At 42.1% G+C, this 17,580-nt stretch overlaps 1 protein-coding gene across 8 annotated transcripts in view; it reads left to right on the plus strand.

Annotated features, from left to right (window-relative positions):
• ZNF280D (zinc finger protein 280D) overlaps positions 1–17,580 on the plus strand; it is a 41,009-nt gene that overhangs the window by 8,096 nt on the left and 15,333 nt on the right. For 4 of the 8 annotated variants that reach the window (XM_035130598.3, XM_088657193.1, XM_035130599.3 and 1 more), the window contains 10 exons: positions 3,980–4,073; positions 4,893–4,916; positions 6,520–6,639; positions 10,134–10,237; positions 11,443–11,666; positions 12,541–12,698; positions 13,217–13,317; positions 13,417–13,563; positions 14,385–14,519; positions 15,268–15,590. In XM_035130598.3, coding sequence (XP_034986489.1) covers positions 3,980–4,073; positions 4,893–4,916; positions 6,520–6,639; positions 10,134–10,237; positions 11,443–11,666; positions 12,541–12,698; positions 13,217–13,317; positions 13,417–13,563; positions 14,385–14,519; positions 15,268–15,590 — 1,430 coding nt within the window. The remainder of the gene's footprint in view (positions 1–3,979; positions 4,074–4,892; positions 4,917–6,519; positions 6,640–10,133; positions 10,238–11,442; positions 11,667–12,540; positions 12,699–13,216; positions 13,318–13,416; positions 13,564–14,384; positions 14,520–15,267; positions 15,591–17,580) is intronic. The other 4 variants (XM_088657194.1, XM_088657195.1, XM_088657196.1 and 1 more) reach the window with 1 other exon arrangement.

The raw sequence follows: 17,580 nt of genomic DNA on the forward strand, positions 1-17,580 counted from the left end.
CCTCCTCCCTTTTTCTTTTGCATAGGAAGGAGATGTCCTATAATATGATACCTTCTATGAAATGTGCATGCATAATCTGGCACATTCTTTACTCCTCCCTGATCCTAAATTGCAGAGCTAGTGAGGACCGATTAAATGTTTGCCTCCTTTCAAAGACACGCTCCCAGCATTTCATAGGTAGATTGGTAGAAACAACAAGGTCCAGCAGAACTGGTGAGAAACGGGAAAGATTTGTATGTCATTTTAGCCCCTGCCTGTGGGCTATTTTGCATCTTCCCTGAGTTCTAAGGCAGGAAGGAGTGAAACCAGGATAATGAGGATTCCTTTTATGCGGACCTGTTGGTGGGCATTTCCCTGGATACCCGTAGGGATTTTCTCAGTTTGGAATCTACCCAATCACGATTTCTTAGAGACATCCTTAGGATCTCCTCTTCTTTAGCGGATGCGGTCATGAGATTAGAGGTTGGTTGGCAAGCATTCTGGTACGTGGCCTTGAAGGCAAAACTCTGGCTATGGCTTAAGCTATGTTTTAACCCATGGCCCCTTTGATATTGAGGGATGATTTCCAATCATCATGGGAAAAGGAGATCATAAATGAAGTGCAGGCCTGCGGATTGTCACATCTTTTCCTGGAGTCTATGACATTTAGTCAAGCCAGAGCTGTGATCTCTCAAAGACTGAGTGACATTGCTAGACAAGAGGGCATTGCCGTTGTGAAACCTGGGATGTTCTTGGGGGATCAGCTATTTCAGATTACACCAGTCCCTTATCTTGCGGAAATCCACTATGTGGAATACCGTAGACTCCTCACAGCTGCTAGGTTTAATGTCCTGGAATCGGCGGTATTGTTGGGAAGGTACAGGGGATTCCCATATGCCCAGAGATCTTGTCATTGTGCCCTGGGGGTGGTTGAGTCAACTAAACATATTCTTTTGATCTGCCCATTCTATGCAGATCTTAGACAAAAACTTATAGCTTCACTCCTATGCCAACTTAGCTCTCTAGCCAGAGAAAGACAGGTTTTGTTTTTGCTGAACAAGTTTACTGGAACAACAGCCTCCTTGGTGACCAAATTTCTTTTTCTGGCCCTTTTTCTGGCGTCGTAAGGTTAAAATTGACAGCATTGGCATGGGTCTAGCCTATTTCTTATTGTCGGTTTAAGTCTTAAGTTCCTTTAGATGTTTGATATTTTAATTTTTGTATGCATAAATGTTTATTTCTGAATGACGGTCGAATAAAGTCTGATTGATTGTTTGATTGACAATTGAACACTTGACTCTTGCTCAACTGTTTGTGTGGAGGAATAACTCTGAGGTGAAGTTATGGCCACCCTATACCTGTAAGAAATCTAAGCTGCTCGAGGGAGAGGTTTGAAGACAGTGGGAATGCTTGCAAAAATTAATAATTTAACCACTGCATCTTTACCGAACTATTTCACTGTGGTTCTATGCATGCTTACTTGGAAATAAGCTCCCTTGAGCCCAGGCAGCTTAACAGATTTAACTGAGCTGGTTTTGGTCTGTTTCAAGGTTTATCGTTTGTTCTGTGTTTTATTGTACAATTGTACCTTGGTTTTCGAACAGCTTAGTTCTCGAACATTTTGGCTCCCGAATGCCACATACCCGAAAGTGACTGTTCCGGTTTGCAAACTATTTTTGGAAGCCGAACATCCGATAGGGCTTCTGTGGCTTCCGATTAGCTGCAGGGGCTTCCTGCAGCCAATCAAAAGCCACACTTTGGTTTCTGAATGTTTTGGAAGTCGAACGGACTTCCGGAATGGATTCTGTCCGACTTCCAAGGTACGACTGTACTCATTTTTTGTTGTATACCATCCTCAAATCCAATATGAAGGGTTGGGAGAGACGTCTGTCTGACACCTGAAGAACCATTGACAGTCACTGTCAGCTTCTCATGTTTCCTGAAGCAGTAATGTATTTAAGTTGCTAATTACAGTTAGCAATCGATTTAAGATAGGGATGGAGAAACTGTGGTCTTTCATTTTTTGAACTCCAGCTCCTATTTTCCCCTGTCAGCATGGCAGATGGTGAGGAATAATGTGAGTTAGAGTTCAAGAACATTTGGTGGGCTACAAGTTTCCCACCCCAACTGAAGGTGTAATTTTAAGCATCTTAACTCATAGAAAGAACAACAACAACCCACTGAAAATAGTGTAGGATCAGTATATTATTCTATGGTTTGTACGTTGCAAGTTGTGCCTGCTGCCAAGTTGTAAAATGAAGTGAGTTGTTGTGGCTATTCCAAGTGGGAGGGCTGGAATTGATAGCTGAAAAGTCAAAAGTAGAGAGCCAGTGATCAGAGCTGGGAGCAATCCATTTGAGATGAGGAGTACAGAAAAGATGTACCTGAATGGTAAAGTATCCAGTATCATGAAGATGGTGGCTTGTTGTACTTGTTTTGCATTGAAATACTACTTTTTAACGGCAACCTGTTACTGAAATGGCTGTTGCTTCCTGCCAATGTTGTAACAAGTTTCACTTGGGCCAGTTAAGAACTCCTATGGCAGAGCTGGAATTCGATGCCTGTGACCACTAAGGAAAGAATAATAGAATTGTAGCATTGGAAGGGACCTTGAGGGTCGTCCAGCCCAACCTCCTGCAATGCAGGAATCTTTTGCCAATGTGGGGCTCAAACCCATGACCCTGAGATTAAAAGTTTCATGCTCTACCTACTGGGCTATCCCTGACTGGGACTCCAGCTCCATCAGCCCAAGCCATTGGTTCGGAATGATGTTTCCCTATCCTGTAGGGTGTTCCTTGGGTTGCATTGATGTAGATAGAAATGAAAGCAAACTATCACTCTAGAACTGGCAGAGGTATGCAGCGCCTCAGTTACCTCTGTTCTGGAAGACTCCCCTGCTTACATCAGTCTTAGTTTGATTTGCTATTTAGTTTGATTTGCTATTGTAGCATTGGTATGTATTGGCACTTCCCTCCCCAAAGGAGCTTACAGTCTTATACAGGTGACTCCCCACCTACACAGGGGTTACATTCCTGGGCCACTGTGTACATGAGGGAAATGCACTTAAGTGGAGAGCCTGCCACACTACATAGAGTTTCCTGCCCAACAGTTGTTGAGGTGGGTAGCATGGCAGCAGTGAGAGTTCTTGTGCACCTTTTTGGAGTCCTTTGAGTCTTTTTTGTGGACTTTTGGCTCATTGGCATCCTCTTAGGGTACTGCTTGCGAGCTCCAATAACTTTCCAGCTCTCTCAGCATTTCAGGTTAGAATTGATTTATTTCAATCGTACGCAAGTGGGGGGGACGCTATTATTCTAAAGGATATAGGTAAACAGAAGCAAATTTCAGTCCTTTCAGTTGCAAATGTTCGGTTTAATTTGCAGACTCAGTTACATTGGACATGGGAATTAAGAGGTTTTGCCAAAGACGTCTTGGAAGCAATGAGTTCTAAGAAGGGAAGTAAGAGAGGTCCCATTGGAGTACACCCCATTACAAAAAGGAAGAAAAAACAAAATCCCAACTCTTTCCCCCCTCTTCCCAGGACAGATCAATCTAGTTAGGTTTGTCTAATCTATTATTTCGATAGTTGCCATTCTTCAGGGTTACCAGTAAAGTATTTTATGTATAAAAGGATGCCATCTGGCATATGGGACCTTTGGACTATTGATGATTGAAAAAAGATCCAGGGCAGCAATATAAGAATGAAGGGCAAGGCAAGTTTCTGACTGAATCTTAGAATACAAGCTGTGACTTGTACAGACTTCTACAGAAAGGAAAATATTTCTTTGCAGAAATTGGGTGACATATTTAGTTAGATTTGGATTTGGATTTGGTTGATTTACCTATTAAACACAAACATTCCTAATTGCTTTGGATTATTTCTTAAACCCTACTGAATTTATGCATATGAAGGTAGCATTATATGTTGTTTTTGAAAAGATAACCCAGAAAGAGATTACTAATTGGAATATTACAGCTGAGCTAATTAACAAATTCTTCACAGGTTATACCAAATAATCCTTCGCCTGTAGCTTTTGGTTTAAGGCAAAATTCAGGAGTAATGCAGTGCCAGAGTGGATCTGCAGTGACTACAACAGGTATGAGTAGTACATTTTCAAAGTTTATTATTCATATCATTAAGAGCAAATCTATAATAAAAAGAAAAAAGAAGCATTGCCAAAACAACCAATAAAATGTGTTTTTTCGGGGGGGAGGAGAGGTGCTTTTTAAATTGTGCATACGTTTGGTGCACCAGGATCATATTGGTAAATTAAGGGTTATTGGACATATTTGTCATGATCCTCAAAGTAAAGAGGATTGCTTGAGCCTCCATAAGTATAACTAATATAAAAACAGACATTGAAATCCTTATTCTGGCACCTGGCTGTATTCTTGAAGAGGTGTTTTGATGATGGTGTTGCTTGTCTTCTGAGGTTTTTGAACATAAGGCATCTTTATTTTAGACTTACTCTGAATTCTTGGTTGAATTTCTTCTAGCATGTGCAGACTAGCTTTGCAGTGATCGTCCCCCATCATTACACGGAGGTTATGTTCCGGGCGCCCACACACACAAATGAAATTGTGTAAATTGGGGGGCACCCTCTAAAAAACCTCTAAATGCCTATTTCCTCCTGTTCTATGGCTCTTTTTCCATACAACTTTCTCTTCAACTAGAGTTGAAGCTTTTGGGCCAGTGAGAGGACGTGTGGGAAAGTGGCGGGTGGCAGCTGCTGCGCTTTGCCACACATCAGCTGTTAGGCAGGGAGGCTGAGCAGCCTGAACAAAGCCTCGCTGCACCCTAGGTCTTTTGAGGGCTTCGTCTACCTTCACTGACACCCTCTGGTTCTGGGGAGCTGAGCCACAAGGACTCTCCTGCCATTTCCAGGTGTGATTCTTTTTATTTATTTATTTATCAGCACCATGTATATATGCAGTCACATGTGAGTATTTATTTCTTTGCTAGCATGCTACTGAGAAGCTAGATGTCATTCTCAGTTACTTAATTATACTTGCCTGCTGCTTGCCTAGTTCCAGCTGAGATGCAAACCTTGCAAACCTTTACCTGCAGACTTCTCATAACTCTTCCATATTTGGGGGGGGGGCTTTGGGGGAGGCCAGATTAGAACCAGTCTTCCTAAGTGGCCAGTTTTCTACATGGTGATAATTTATTTTTGTTTTATTTGTGGAGGAGCATTCAGCTATGTAACTTCATTGTAATAATGGCTCTGAATACAACCGGAGCAGGTTACTCCACCTCTGGGTAGGAGCAGCTTCACCTTCAGAATTAGAGATGGCATGCCTCTGAATACAAATTACTGAGGGAAAACTCAGACAGGGTGGTATATAAATTTAACAACAACAGCAACAATAACAACAACAGTAAGGCATGCTCCTGCAACCTTAGTGCTGCTTTGAATTCTAGAGATGGCTGAGAACTGGATATGGGCCTACTGGTGGAGGCTGAAGTAATCATGGTTACTGGATCAATGATTCAGCCCTTCTGGGCCGTCTTGAAAGCATCAGGAGCTCCTGAATTTGTTACTGGATTGTTACAGTGGGTAGGAGCAGGGGTGTTCCAAGGTGGGGGTGGGGCGGGTCGCTCCGAGTGCCATTCCAAAGGGTGTGGGTGTGTGTGACAAAATGCTGACACCCGATCGGCAGCACCTCGGATGAGCGTCGCTCCGGGTACCGGAGCAGGTAACTCCACCTCTGGGTAGGAGCAGCTTCAGCAACTTTTGTCTGGTGGGGAAAATGCATCTCTTTGTAAAGGTCAGACCACAGCAGACTTTCACCTGGTGATAGCCTCCAAAACCTTGCAATGCCCTTTGCCTTGGACAGCCTTGGACTAGTCAGAAACTTCAGCTAGAGTTGAATGTATCAGGCTGTTTCACAGTGGGGTAGTGGATGGAGCACATGTCAGTGAACCAGCACGTGAACTGGTTATGATTCAAGATGCTGGTTTTCACTTTTAAATTCCTAAACAGCTTTGGATCAATGTTCTTGAAGCCTTGTTTCCTCCTTTCCTTGTTCTCTTGCATTGCATTGTGATCTTTTAAATCATCCACTAGTGCCTGCTCAGTAAAAATGACAGTTTACCAAATTATGTGCTTCTGTCTTGAATAAACTCTTGATATGTCTACTGATGCTGAATGCCATGTATGTCCTAAAGCTAATAAAACAATCAAATTTAATTAATTCAAACAAATAACATTTTGCACAGTTGTTATGACTTGATAACTCTGCTCACAGTGACCTTGCAAGATATGGTTTTGTGGGTTGTGCCATTTTTGTTGATGATTGTACTCATTTCTGGGATGCTGATTTCCTGCTCTAAGATAATTTAGTCCAGGTTAGAGGACTTTGACTCCTCCACAAAGGCAGTGATGCTCCAAATTCTACCATACCTTGAAGGACTCTGCAGCTTGAATCAGCTGGAATCAGAGTATTGGAGAAGAAAGCAAGTCAAGGCTTGTTTGGGTTGGTGTTAGCAATAGTACAGTATATTAAAATTAAGACTTACTTAATTTTCAAAACTGTTTTTAGGCCTGTCCAAGCGTCCTTCCACTTCTGAAGCTCACAGTATTAATCCAAAAAAGGCCAAGGTTTCTGGAAGTGATTCACCTTCAGTTATATCTCCAAATGACACATCATTGCTTCAGAAAGGTAGGAAAGCATCTTATTGTCCCAGCTGTTACAGCATTTTCATGAAGAGATATATCAGAAATGTTTTTAAAAAAACAGAACAGATGGTCTTTACTGGAAAAATTTAGTGTCATTACACAGTGCATTGGTGCGGCAACTATTCCAGTCCTAGAAGAATTCCACAATTTTTGGTGCAAAGAGTGACTGTTTAAAAATGTAAGATTAACTTTCGAGAACATGTAATGTAGGTGTAGAAACCTGGGGTATTGTACCTAGGAAGCCAGAGACAGGCAGGTACCACTCCCTTGCCCCAGGCAAAGGTGGAAGGCTTCCACAGAGAGGGCACACCAACTGTGGATTCAGTGGCGTAGCATGGGTTTCTAGCACCCAGGGTTCTAGCACAAGTGTTGCACCCCCTTGGTAGACTGGGCAGCTGGGGTGGAGGTGTACGCCAGGGGGTGCACACCCTGAGCTCTCGTGGAGGGTGAACAGAACCTGTGAGGACCCAGCAGTGAGCAGCTCTCGGTGACCACTCCCTGAAACACAGATGGGAACATTAAAATAAGCTACTTTCGAAACTTCTTTGTGGGAGGGGGTTGCTGGTGGTCTGTATGTCACTTTGTAGTCACATCAGCACCATCTTCAGTTGGGGACTCCAAGTATAAGGTGGCTATTTTGCCTAGAATACCCCCCCCCCCATGTTGTTGGTTGTGTCCCTAATAAACTTATCTTGCATTCACAGCCAGAGTACAGAAAAACAGTGAGAGAAATATGCTTGTACAGTGGTGCCTCGACTTACAAATTTAATCCGTTCCGAAGGCACCTTCGTAAGTCAAAAAATTCGTAAGTCGAAAAACGCCATTGGAAACATGATTTTTCATAGGAATGCATTGAAACGGAAAAATTCGTAAGTCGAAGCAAACCTATCTAAAACCGCTGCGGGTTTTTTCCGGATGTCAAGACATTCATAAGTGCGCGGCCATTACCCCCATTCATAAGTCGAAAAATTCGGTTGTCGAGTCATTTGTAAGTCGAGGTACCACTGTATAAGAGTGCTGTTTGAAGGTGCACGATGCAGTGTGATTTTCAATAAAACTAAGGGTGAAACATCAGGGCTTAGATTGAAACATTTTAAATTTTGGCCATGCTGGAAATAGACATGCTGCCAAGGAGTGTGGTGGAGTCTCCTTTGGAGGTCTTTAAGTAGAGGTTTGACAACCATATGTCAAGAATGCTTTTATGGTGTTTCCTGCTTGGCAAGGGGTTGGACTGGATGACCTTTGTGGTCTCTTCCAACTCTATGATTCTATGACATACCGTGTTTCTCTGAAAATAAGACACCGTCTTATATTTATTTTTCCTCAGAAAAAAACACTGGCTTATTTTCAGGGGATGTGTTACTTTTTCCCCTCCTCCTGCCGTGGGCGGCATTGCTGCTGCGCCTATCACTATGTCTTATTTTCGGGGTATGGCTTATATTCTTTGAATGCTTAAAAATCCTGCTATGGCTTATTCATTACCTGGAGATCGGACTACATCAAATGAGTTTGTGGAACTAAAGGGGATGGGGGGTGGCCCCCAAAAAGTGTTGGAACCACTGCACTACACCCTGGAGTAGACATTACTGGGACAGATGGGGAAATAGTACAAGACAGCTTTTGCATTTATAAAGTAGCTGTCATCATCATCATCATCATCATCCAAGACATCTGTTCCCCTCACCCCCTGCCCTTGCACAGGGCAAGATGCTCTGAAAAGGAATTCCCGCATCTGCAGAAACAAAACCTGGGGAACAACAAACTACACCTGCAGTCTGCTGGGGTCCCAGAGAAAACCTTCTGGCCCTTCCTTTTGCCACTCTTTTTGTCTCAGAGGAGGGACCTACTGTGGATGTGGGCCACTCCACACAGCCCAGGGCCAGCCGATGGTGCCAGTAGGGAAGTGGGGGGGGGGTTGAGCGTGGAAGGGACATGCAGAGGGGTGAGGGTAGCAAAGAAATGGCCAAATGTCCCCTCTGCATGAAGGCACAAAGCATGCTGCAGACCATGCCATTCTCGGCACTGTAGAGGAAGGAGGAAGGGAAGTGGCAAAGTTTTGACTGCTAGCCATGCAGCATAGTGCTTTTCTTTCTCCACACAGATTTACAATTAAGAATTTGCTATGGTTAGGTTTCTTTAAAAAAAAACAACAGCAAATACGTGCTTCCTGTTTCAGAAATGGTTTTCAATTGAAGATAGGCAGGACTGTATCATTAGTTTTAGCAGGTTAGTGAAGGACTTCTGCATTTATATATTTATTAAGCTTCAGGGGAAACTGAGTGTTGTTCACTCAGGTTTGTTTGAACAGAAGAGAGTGAGGCCAGAGGCCATTCAATGCAGGAAAGCAGTGTCGCTCCCACCACCTGCTTCCCCTACCATTGCCTTTTATTTGCTCAGGGTGGAAAGTCAGTGCCACCCATTTGCATTACTTTCTTCCAGCACCCTGCTCTGATTCTGCCCCTTGATCTGGCATATCCCCGCCTCCCCCAATTACCTGCCTCCACGACTTTGCGAGGAAGCACAGGGGAAGCAAAACACAGAACAGAAGCTCCTCGCTGGCTTGCAGCCTTCCCTTCAGCTCTAGGAATGACAGCTCTTCTGCTGCTATTAACCCTTGCAGAACTGAGCGACAGGAACCTCAGAGGGACAAGGGACACTTGTGGGTTTTGCATTAATGAGGGAACCTGTCACGGGGGTACCTGAAAGCACCTCTCTGAAATGTGTGCTGGGGCAATTGCACCCTCACACTGCCCATGTTATAACTCTCCTTGTGAATCCTTCTCCTTACAAGGAGTGGCTTGGTGTCTACCCATCTTACCAAGCTTTAAAGATTGCACTTTAATCCTGTTGACTGTTTTATACCGTTTTTATGATTTTGTGCCTTTTAGTGATTTCTAGTTTTTGCATTTATATTTTAATTGATTTATTTTTGCAAAGCACCCAGAGAATATAATAAGGATGGTATGAAAATACTTATAAATTTAAGAGTCTGGAATACAGCAACTGATTTCGATAGCATGTAGAGTGCAATTATTCTCTCAAAATTATCACCATTTCAGAAGGCCATATAAGCAGCAGGTCAAGCATAAATATAAGTCCAAAAAGTAATTAGTTCACTTTTGCATTTCTACATTAATTAGTGATAACACATTGACAGCCTGAAACAGAAAAGTTTCTTTCCGTTTACCAAAACTACAGTACTTGTGCCACTTGGGGAAATCTTTTGTTTGTTGCAGGCAAGCTAGCAAATGACTTACATGTTGCCCTTTGAGGAATATGCACACAAAGAGATGAGGTGTTGTTTTTTAAAAAGAACAATTATAATGTTACTGGTTATATATCTTATCTGCTTTTGTTGGTGAACTCTGTATGTTTGTCATAGTTACTCAAGCAGTACATCATAAAATTGTAAATTTGAAGAAAGTGTCCGATCAGAAGTGATAATTAAGTGATAGGGTGTACTTTTCCTTTTTACAGGTATTGCATCAAGGAATGTTAAAAATGGAGCACCTTTTCCACAAGCATGTCCAAAGTGTAATATTCATTTCAATCTTTTGGAGCCATTAAAAAATCACATGAAGGTAGGGACCTGTTTTGGCAGGGGAAGGGGAACAAAATGAAATTATAGATGTGGCATTGAGTATTAATATGTTTTAAAGATGTTAGAACTTCAAAGTTAATTATACTTAAGCATGTAATGGTTCTAGGTAGTTGCTGTTCTGTGGTGCTTTGAACATTATCCGCTTTCAAAAGCAAATTTCATGCATGGCTGTCAAGATGATAAATAAGAATGGAAAATGGGCCTGGCTTCTGAGTTGTGCCAAAGGCCCATCTAGCCAAAAACTCTGTTCTCACAGAGGCCAACTGTTGCCCTTTGTGAGAATCATGATTTTTGCTTTTAAAAAATAACTTGGTTTTGCATATTAATTTTTATGGCTGCTTGTGGTTTTTACTGTGTGAAGAGCACTTTAAATGGCAGAATGGCTACAGCATTTTCTGTTTGCTATGTTTGTTTCTATGTATGTAATTAAGGATATTGTAACTCTTAGAGAAAATACATATTAAATTAAACTGACTAGTATTAGCCCTGTTAGTACAGAGTTGTTGTATAAATGTGCAGAATTCTGTACAGCTTGGATCTAGTAGCCCCTTCCCTTGAAACCATTCCAGCTTCGTTATAAATATATTATGAAGAGATCTTAAATTTTCTCTCTTGTTGCTTTTGATTCTTTGCATTGCTTCCTTATATATTAATAATAATAACAACAACAACAACAACAACAACAACAACAACAAATTTATTTATACCCCACCCATCTGGCTGGGTTTCCCCAGCCACTCTGGGCAGCTTCCAACAGAAAAATAAAATACAGTAATGTACATCCCATAGAAGTCAAAGCTGGTTCCACTGTTATGTAATGCATAGTAAGCTAAAGATGCATTTTTATAACAGATTGTTTATGGAATTGGAGACTCCATCAGTATTTATGCTAATCACACTTGGGTGGAATTAAGTACCCTTGATCTCAAGTTACAAAACCGTCACAATTCTAGGTGTGTTTCCTTAGAAGTTATCTGAAATCTGTGGCCCTTGCTTTGTTACAAATGTGTTAAAACTTCTGGCCCCACTTATATGCATGCAGGTTACCCGGGCTCAAAATACCAGGTCTTGGGTTTGGAGAGGAGGGTTCACAAACATATTTTTGTTAGGTTCTAGGCTATACTTCAGTTATTTTCTTTAAAAGAGAAAATTGTTTAGTTGTTCTTTAACTTGCTTTTCTTTCAGTATTGTTGTCCAGATATGGCACATACCTTTCTGGGAATAACGCAAACAGACAGTTCAGGGACATCAACTAAAATGGCTGAAACTGAAGGAAAACTGATCATGTTAGTTAATGACTTTTATTATGGCCAACATGAGGGTAACATCCAGCAGGTGCGTCAGGAGCAGAAGACTCATACAACCTTCAAGTGTGCCAGCTGCATGAAGCTTCTCAAGAGCAATATCAGGTATTTTTATATCCTGAAAAATGTATGTGTGATAAAAACTTTGAGCCCAGGGTTGGCCAGTGTGTCGCTCACACTGTCACTGTAAGACATCTATTGTTTGTTGCTTAGTTGTCTAAGTCGTGTTCGACTCTCTGTGAACCAGATCATGCCTTAGAAACTCTCACTTTCTTCTCAAAGCTTCTCCTTTTTTATGTCCATGGAGTTTTCTTGGCAAAATACTGGAGTGGTTTGCCAGTTCCTTCTCCAGGTGGATCACATTTTAGTCTAAACTCTCGGCTATGACCTGTCCGTCTTGGGTTGCCCTGCATGGCCTAGCTCGTAGCTTCTTGGAGCTATTCAAGCTCCTTCACCACGACAAGGCAGTGATCTATGAAGGGGAAGACATCTATAGGTAGTGTTTTTTCCCTTTGCTTTTGTTTTGTTTTGTTTTTTGTGCAAAGCTGATTTTACATTCTTTCACAAAATGGTGTTTTCCTAATGCTACACTCAGAACAGTCTGAAGATCATACTGGAGATTTAGACAGTTGATCTTTGGGAGTCCTTTCATAAGAGAAATGTAATCCCTGGAAATGGGGGAGTGACAGTGTTTCTCGGGAGAATCTGCCCTATTTTTCATTTATAATCTTTGAGATCCCACTTGCACTAATCTGCTTGAAATGATAAATAGTGATAGCAGCGCATTTTAGGTTACTGTTTTTTTCTGTTTCCCCTCTTTTCCTTTCACGTGTTTGAGGAGCTTGCACAGAGGAAGGCACTGCAGTCCATTAAAGGGCATTTTTAAAAACATAATATGCACCTGTCCAGTTCATTCATTAATGGTTTTTTTTTATTAAAAAAATGTGGTCTGTTGAGCTGTTCTTTGTGTCACTCCAAGGTTTATGAACCACATGAAGCATCACTTGGAGCTGGAGAAACAGAATAGCGAGAGTTGGGAAAGTCACACCACCTGTCAGCACTGCTACCGTCAGTTTCCAACACCCTTCCAACTCCAGTGCCACATCGAAAGCAGCCACACCCCTCATGAGTCATCGAGTAAGTTTTTCAGATGCTGTGCCTTGTACAGCAGCCATTGGTCTAGATCAGGGGTAGTCAACCTTTTTATACCTCCACCCACTAATGCATCTTTCTTGATGGGAGGAGGATTCAGCTTGTGCTGTAGAACCCCCTACCGCCCACCTAGAATCCTGAAATGGCCACTAGTGGGCGGTAGGGACCAGGTTGACAACCCCTGGTCTAATTGGCAGCTGTGCTATTTTGTCATGGTGGGGGCACATGCCCTCTGCCCTAGTTGGGGCATGGGCATGCAGCAGCCCAAAGAGATATGGGGTATTATGGTTAGAAATATTTGGCTTTTGTTAGCTTAAAAGCATCCCTGCTTCTCATTGGGAGCAAAGTAATAGGCAAATATTTTTGCCACAGCATGATTAAAAAATTAGGCTGCCAAAAGACTTGAGAGCTGTCCTTGGATTAATAGGCACCACCCACCATGTCCTCCCCCATGGTTCTGATTAAGAAAAAAAAGTTCACCTCTTGTTTCTGCTCTTTTCTAGCTCTATGTAAAATATGTGAACTATCTTTTGAAACCGAGCAAGTTCTTTTGCAGCACATGAAGGACAATCACAAGCCTGGGGAGATGCCCTACGTCTGCCAGGTACCTCAGAGCATCCTCCCCCTTGTGCATGGATGTATGTCAAAGACTTGTTTCTAAAGAATGTTGCTTCAAGGCGGTCCATCTCTTTTTCCATTCTAGGTGTGCAATTACAGATCATCAGCATTTTCAGATGTGGAAAAACACTTTCGAGCTGTTCATGAAAATACAAAGAGCCTGCTGTGCCCATTTTGCCTCAAAGTTATTAAACTTGGGGCACCATATATGCATCATTTCTTGAGACACCAGGTAAAAATACTTCATTATATTTGGAGTATAAGCACTAGGCAAGAGGGATGCAAGATGTCTCTGTAGAAGCAACAAGTAACTAATAAATTGTTAACCCCCTTTCCCAAAAAGCCCTGGTCTTCTAGAAGTTATAGTAACAATAGAGCTTAGAGCCTTATCCACAATGAACATTTGCTGACAGTTAGCATACTTAAGAAAAGTTCAGTTATGTTCACAAAGCTCCAGATGTCAATTTAAAGTTGAATATGGCTAATGCGAAGAGTTTTAAAAAATGTTTTCAAGGTGGCAGACGGAACTTGGAAGAAGTGTTTGATAGTAGGAATGGATGGTGCCTTGACCCATACTGTTTTCTTGCAAAGGCTTTGTTTAAGGAGCTGGAAACTGTGTGCTGTATCCAACATTCTGTGTCTGCTAGTGCGATTGTGAGCTTTAATTTTGCCTAACAGGAATCCAGTGCAACAGTTGTGCTAGTAGAAACTCACTATGCAGTGCATTGGTGATAACTTTGTGCCTTCTTTGCGGCTGCAAGGTTCCCCTGGTGCAAACATTTCACTAGTGGAACAAGTGCACTGAACATCACATTGGATACAACCTTATCTGATGGTGTGTAATTAATGTGAATTGTTTGTGATTATTTTCTATCAATAACTTAGTGCAGGGTTTTGTTGATAATGAATACAATTAGTCCTTTATTGCTTGCAGCCACTGCTCATCACTTTTGCACTGTTTATGATTTTTGAAACCCCCTGGAATGTTAAGCTTCTATTCTCCATTTCATCAGTATGTTTTGGCTTAAATATATTTTTCTTTTTTAAAAAAAGAAAAAAGGAGTACATCGTTGTACCAAGTGTAGACTCCAGTTCTTGACATGCAAAGAGAAAATGGATCACAAATCTCAGCATCACCGGACATTTAAAAAACCTGTTCAGTTAGAGGGATTGCCTCCAGGAACCAAAGTAAGCTTAAAGCATCATGTAGTGCTTATTTGGGGGAAATGGCTACAGAGAAATGGCAAGAGAGAGTGGTGTGTGTTCATGTGTTCTCCACTGCTGCTGGGGTTTTTTGTGGGGAGGGGACTTGAAAATCATACAAAGGCTCTCTAGAGGCTCTCTGCAAAAAGGTTCAACTCTAGGCACCTTTTAACAACATTTAAAACCTTCCTGGGAAATCTGCAGCAGATAGAGGCCTTCTTTGTGGTGGCATCTGTTCTGCTCTCCTAGATTTGCAGAAGTTCAGCCCTGCTTGGGTTGCCTGACCTGACATTAGATGGGTGACCAGCTACAAATAAATTTGGACATACACTATGCAAAACAGATAGTTTCATCCACCATGGACCCTTTAATGGATTTCCCCCTGCTGTGTGTATGTGTTTGTGTGCTTTATATGAGTAGGTGGGAGGGGAGTTTGGCTTTCATTGCTTTAATGTGTATTGCAGCAGAGGCTCTAGCTGTGATTGGTTGGGCACTGATCTCATGGTGGGCATGCTGCTAGCCATTGCCTCTGACAAAGTAGTCTGAGGGTTACAATAACAGAATTGTAGCGTTGGCAGGTACACCAAGGGTCCTTTATTCCAGCCCCTGAAATGCAGCTTGCTCAGAACTGCTCAGCCGTGTGTTATCCATGCACAGTTCTTGCAAGTCTTTTCAGCAAGATAAATGATTGCCATTCATTTAGGAGAGAGTTTACCGGGTCTCATGTTTCTAGGTTACCATCAGAGCTTCTGCTGGATCTCTTCAGCCTGGATCAGCAACTGCATCTCCTGTCATCCCAAGTGCATCTACTTTACACTTGTCCACCAGTGCAGCTAAAGTGACAAGTGCAGCTAAAGTGACAAGTGCTAAAACGGCTCATAACAAAACGAATGCAAATAAAGTAAAGCCAAAATTGAAGCCGCTGAGCATACAGAAAAAGCAAGGTCTGAGGACCACCCATGATAACAGTAGTAGTAGCAGCAGCAGCAGCAGCATTGCCGCCAGCGGCAGCAAAAGAAACACTAAAATTGCAAATACAGCATTAAATAATCTAAGGTATGTCTTCTGGTAGCTTTCCAGAGTGTAGTTTTGAATGTTAACTGATCGGAATAGAAAAGGAAATAGAACTTGAGCTCTTCTGAATCAATAGAATGGTAACAAGATTAATTTTGATTGGAATGGCCAACTGTTTGGGCCTTGTTCAGTGGGTGGGTATGTTCTGATCATTAAAGAGGGTTGGCGATGCAAGTGTCACTTGGATCAGTTCCCCAGGATAAGGGTTCCCTTTCTCCCAAATAGGACCTTTAGAGGCAGCAGTTTAAGTAGGAATTTATTTCAATAGATCATCTTAAGGACTGTACAAGTAAGAATAGTATGTTTTTCTTAAATTGTGTAGGTTTTTAAACTTATGGGCTATCGGCTTTCAAACACTTAGTGACAGCAGCTAGCTTAATGCGAACCTTATAGGATACACAGTAGACTTAACTGAGCCAGCCTAAGACAGGGGGCTGGCACTCCAGTTTGAGCACTTTTCCTTTAAATCCTTCCCAAAGCTTCCCCACTGCTCCTTTCTTTTGCTGTGACTGACTAAATAACCATGGCTATAAAAGTGTGTGCACAAAAGAGACTTTTTGCCCAAGAGCATGTGCCTCTGTAGGGAGACATTGGCATGGAGAGATGCAGTGAGATAGAATCAGAGTTAAGTTCCAAGTGTCATCTAGTCCAACCCCCTGCAAGGAATCACAATCTCTTTTTTTTAAAAAAAAAGATTTTTATTGATTTTCAAACAAGACAGACACAAACAAAACATATAATATAACACTGTCCCTTCGTTTTCCCTCCACCCACCGGTCCACTTCTGCCACCAGTGGAACCCGTGTGCTTTAAGAATCAAAGGGGTCCAATTGAGAGTTGGGTTCAGCTTCCCCCCTCCCTCCTCCCCCCCATATCCCCCCCCTGCCACTGAGAGAACAGGGAGGAAGGAGTTATGGGGATTTGCATCCCCCAACTCTTTCATAATCATATTTGCTGACATAAAACACAGAAAAGAAAAGAAAAAGAGAAAAAGAAAATTGGGAAAAGTTGGAACTTCCCAGTTCTTATTATTTTAACATTTTGATTGCGACTCCCTCGATAGTCTTCCTCATGGTTTTCCTAAAAAAATTCTGATTACTTGTGGCGAATTTTCCAACTCAGTTTCAAATCTTAATCTTATAGTAGTTAACTCAATCCTCCTCCTTTTCCATGCTGCCCTCCCACAGTTCCCCTCCTGCCACAAGAAGAGCCCGCAGGGCACAGCACTTCCAAGGTTCCATTTCCTCCTCACCCATCTGGACACCCCCTGCCACTGAGTGTCTCAGAATAAGGAGAGGGGGGTAGGCAGCTTTCTGCCTAAACACCTCACTTAACTTATAAAAATTTACAATAACTTAAAAATTCTTTCCCAAACCATTCTTATACTCCCTTAGGAAAACATAACTTTTTTTCCCCTTTCTTTTTAACCTTCCATCTCCTCTCCCTAAGTCTTTTTTCCCCCAATTGGTTCAGCAATTCCATTATCAGGCCAAGATTTCGAAAACCGTCTTTCAGAAACCAAAACAATACCTTTTAACTAAAAATTTTACCCCACACCCATTCTTTCCCAAATCCATCTCCAGACCTTTGCCCCCCCCTGCCCCTGTCCTTCCCATCCCTCAAAAATACCACTCCACATTTTAACCCCTCCAGGATTTTCAATTCCATTAGTCTTTAAGTTCCTTTGTCTCTCATCTTCTTGTTCTGCTTGTTTTTCTCCCTTTTGAAATCCATATTTTGCTTCATCCCAAACAAGTTTGTCATAGTCCAAATCCTCTTCAATGCTTTCATCCAGTTGTTTCTCCTCACACACAATCTCCGACTCAGCTGTCTCCAAATCTAAATTATCCTCTAAGTCCTGGACTTGGACTTCAGTCTCGACTGATGATAAATTGGGATGTTGCCGTTCCTTGTAAAAGTCTTCCCATGACAGCAAATAGCTCAGCACAGTCTCCTGGAAGGCTCGAGAAAG

The sequence above is a fragment of the Zootoca vivipara genome, chromosome 13, assembly GCF_965207765.1.
Source record: "Zootoca vivipara chromosome 13, rZooViv2.hap1.1, whole genome shotgun sequence".
NCBI lineage: Eukaryota > Metazoa > Chordata > Lepidosauria > Squamata > Lacertidae > Zootoca > Zootoca vivipara.